We start from the raw sequence: 1895 nt of genomic DNA on the forward strand, positions 1-1895 counted from the left end.
AGATTTTTTTCTTTGGAATGTGTCCAAATAATGACTAGTGTTTTAGAGAATTTTTTTAAAGTGAAAAGGTTAAGTAAGATTTATTTAGTAAGGGTAAAATTTCATTTTTATCTCAAGAACGAGTCTGAGGGTCTAAACAAGTGGAAGTTCATCTATGACCTTACAATTTTCTCATTTTTACGACCTTAAAATTTTCCCATTTTAATGCCTAACTTTTTGCTACTAGTGCCAGTCATGTTATATGATATAAAAAGCATGGTCTTCTGATCATTGTGTCAAATAAACGGTTGAGGGGCAATGGAGGATGAAAGACAAGGAAATGGACGAAATGTGGCTGCTATAGAAAGTCCAGAAAGTAGTTCGAATACAACCATCCCAGCATCATCACATATAACAACATCTACATTGACAATCATTTCAAATAATGTCAATAATAACAATAGTAGTAACAAAGAACAAGATCGTTTTCTTCCTATAGCTAATGTTGGAAGAATCATGAAGAAGGTCATCCCAGGAAATGGGAAAATCTCAAAGGATGCAAAAGAGACGGTTCAAGAATGCGTATCAGAATTTATTAGCTTTGTCACTGGAGAAGCATCAGATAAATGTCAGCGTGAGAAGAGAAAGACAATCAATGGTGATGACATCATTTGGGCAATCACAATTCTTGGGTTTGAAGATTATGTGACCCCACTCAAACAATATCTTAAAAAATACAGAGAATTAGAAGGTGAAAAGCTAAATGTTCCAAAGCAACAACGTTTGGAACCACACCAACAACATGAACAGAAGCCAACTTTTTCATATAGCAATGCATATTCTCCCACTGGTCTTGTTCCTCGGGCTTTATTTATCCCTGCAGATCAATCCTTTCCTTTGTCCTTTTCCCCTAACTCAATCCAGTCACAATTGCCTAAACAAGAACATGTTGATTCAATGGGACACTGGTCATAAAACATAGGAGCAATAATATGTTTTCTTTATTTTTCCCTTTTAATATATATTTTATATATAATGCAATGTAATATAGAACTTAACAAAAGAGTAAATATGTGTAAGAATTAAATGAGCACATAAAATGTTAGTATATAACGAACATATTACTCCCTCTATTTAAAAAAGAATGACCTACTTTCCTTTTTAGTCCGTTTTAAAAAGAATGACCCCTTTCCTTTTTTAGCAACTTTTTATTTTCAACTTTCCACATGGCATGTTTAAGACTACAAGATTGAATGGTATTTTGGTACATTTGACATATCTTTAATTTAACACCACAAGATTCAAAAGTCTTCTTTATTTTCTTAAACTCTGTGTCAATTCAAACTAGGTCATTCTTTTTTAAACGGAGGGAGTATTGTTAAAAAGGACTGGAATTCTTTAGGTCCAAGTATTTATCCATTAGAGAAATATATTTTTGGTTTACTTTTATTTGTTTTGTAAGAAATACTTTTCCTATGATATACTTAATTACACAGACTTTTTTAATTACATATTTATGAGTATACATAGTAAACAAGCATATCCAACCGTATGTTATTTGTTGGAAAAATAGTGAATGGAGTATGAAAAAAATTATTATCAAATCACTCCCTCCCATATTAGTTATTACATTTTTCTTTTTTATGTCTTTTAAGAAATCATAAATAAAAGTATTTTTAACTAATTTATTATTATCTCTCTCCAATAAATTGCACACTATTTAAGAACAAGGTTTTTTAGTATATAAAAAACATATTATGGTTAAAGAGGACTGGAATTCTTTTGGTCCGAGTATTTATCCATTACAGAAATATATTTAACTCCATCAATTTATTTTTACTTGTCACTTATTTCTAAAGTAAATTATTATTTTTACTTGTCACTTTTGACATATTAATAATATATCAATTGAGGAT

General features: G+C 30.2%; 1 protein-coding gene across 1 annotated transcript; it reads left to right on the forward strand.

The window, feature by feature from the left end:
- The first annotated feature begins 249 nt into the window (after positions 1-249).
- LOC107852425 (nuclear transcription factor Y subunit B-3-like) lies at positions 250-1488 on the forward strand. Its single transcript, XM_016697458.2, has one exon. The coding sequence runs from the start codon at positions 298-300 to the stop codon at positions 952-954; it is 657 nt and encodes a 218-aa protein (XP_016552944.2). The 5' UTR covers positions 250-297; the 3' UTR covers positions 955-1488.
- Positions 1489-1895: the final 407 nt, after the last annotated feature.

This window comes from Capsicum annuum, chromosome 11 (assembly GCF_002878395.1).
Source record: "Capsicum annuum cultivar UCD-10X-F1 chromosome 11, UCD10Xv1.1, whole genome shotgun sequence".
In the NCBI taxonomy this organism is placed as follows: Eukaryota; Viridiplantae; Streptophyta; class Magnoliopsida; order Solanales; family Solanaceae; genus Capsicum; species Capsicum annuum.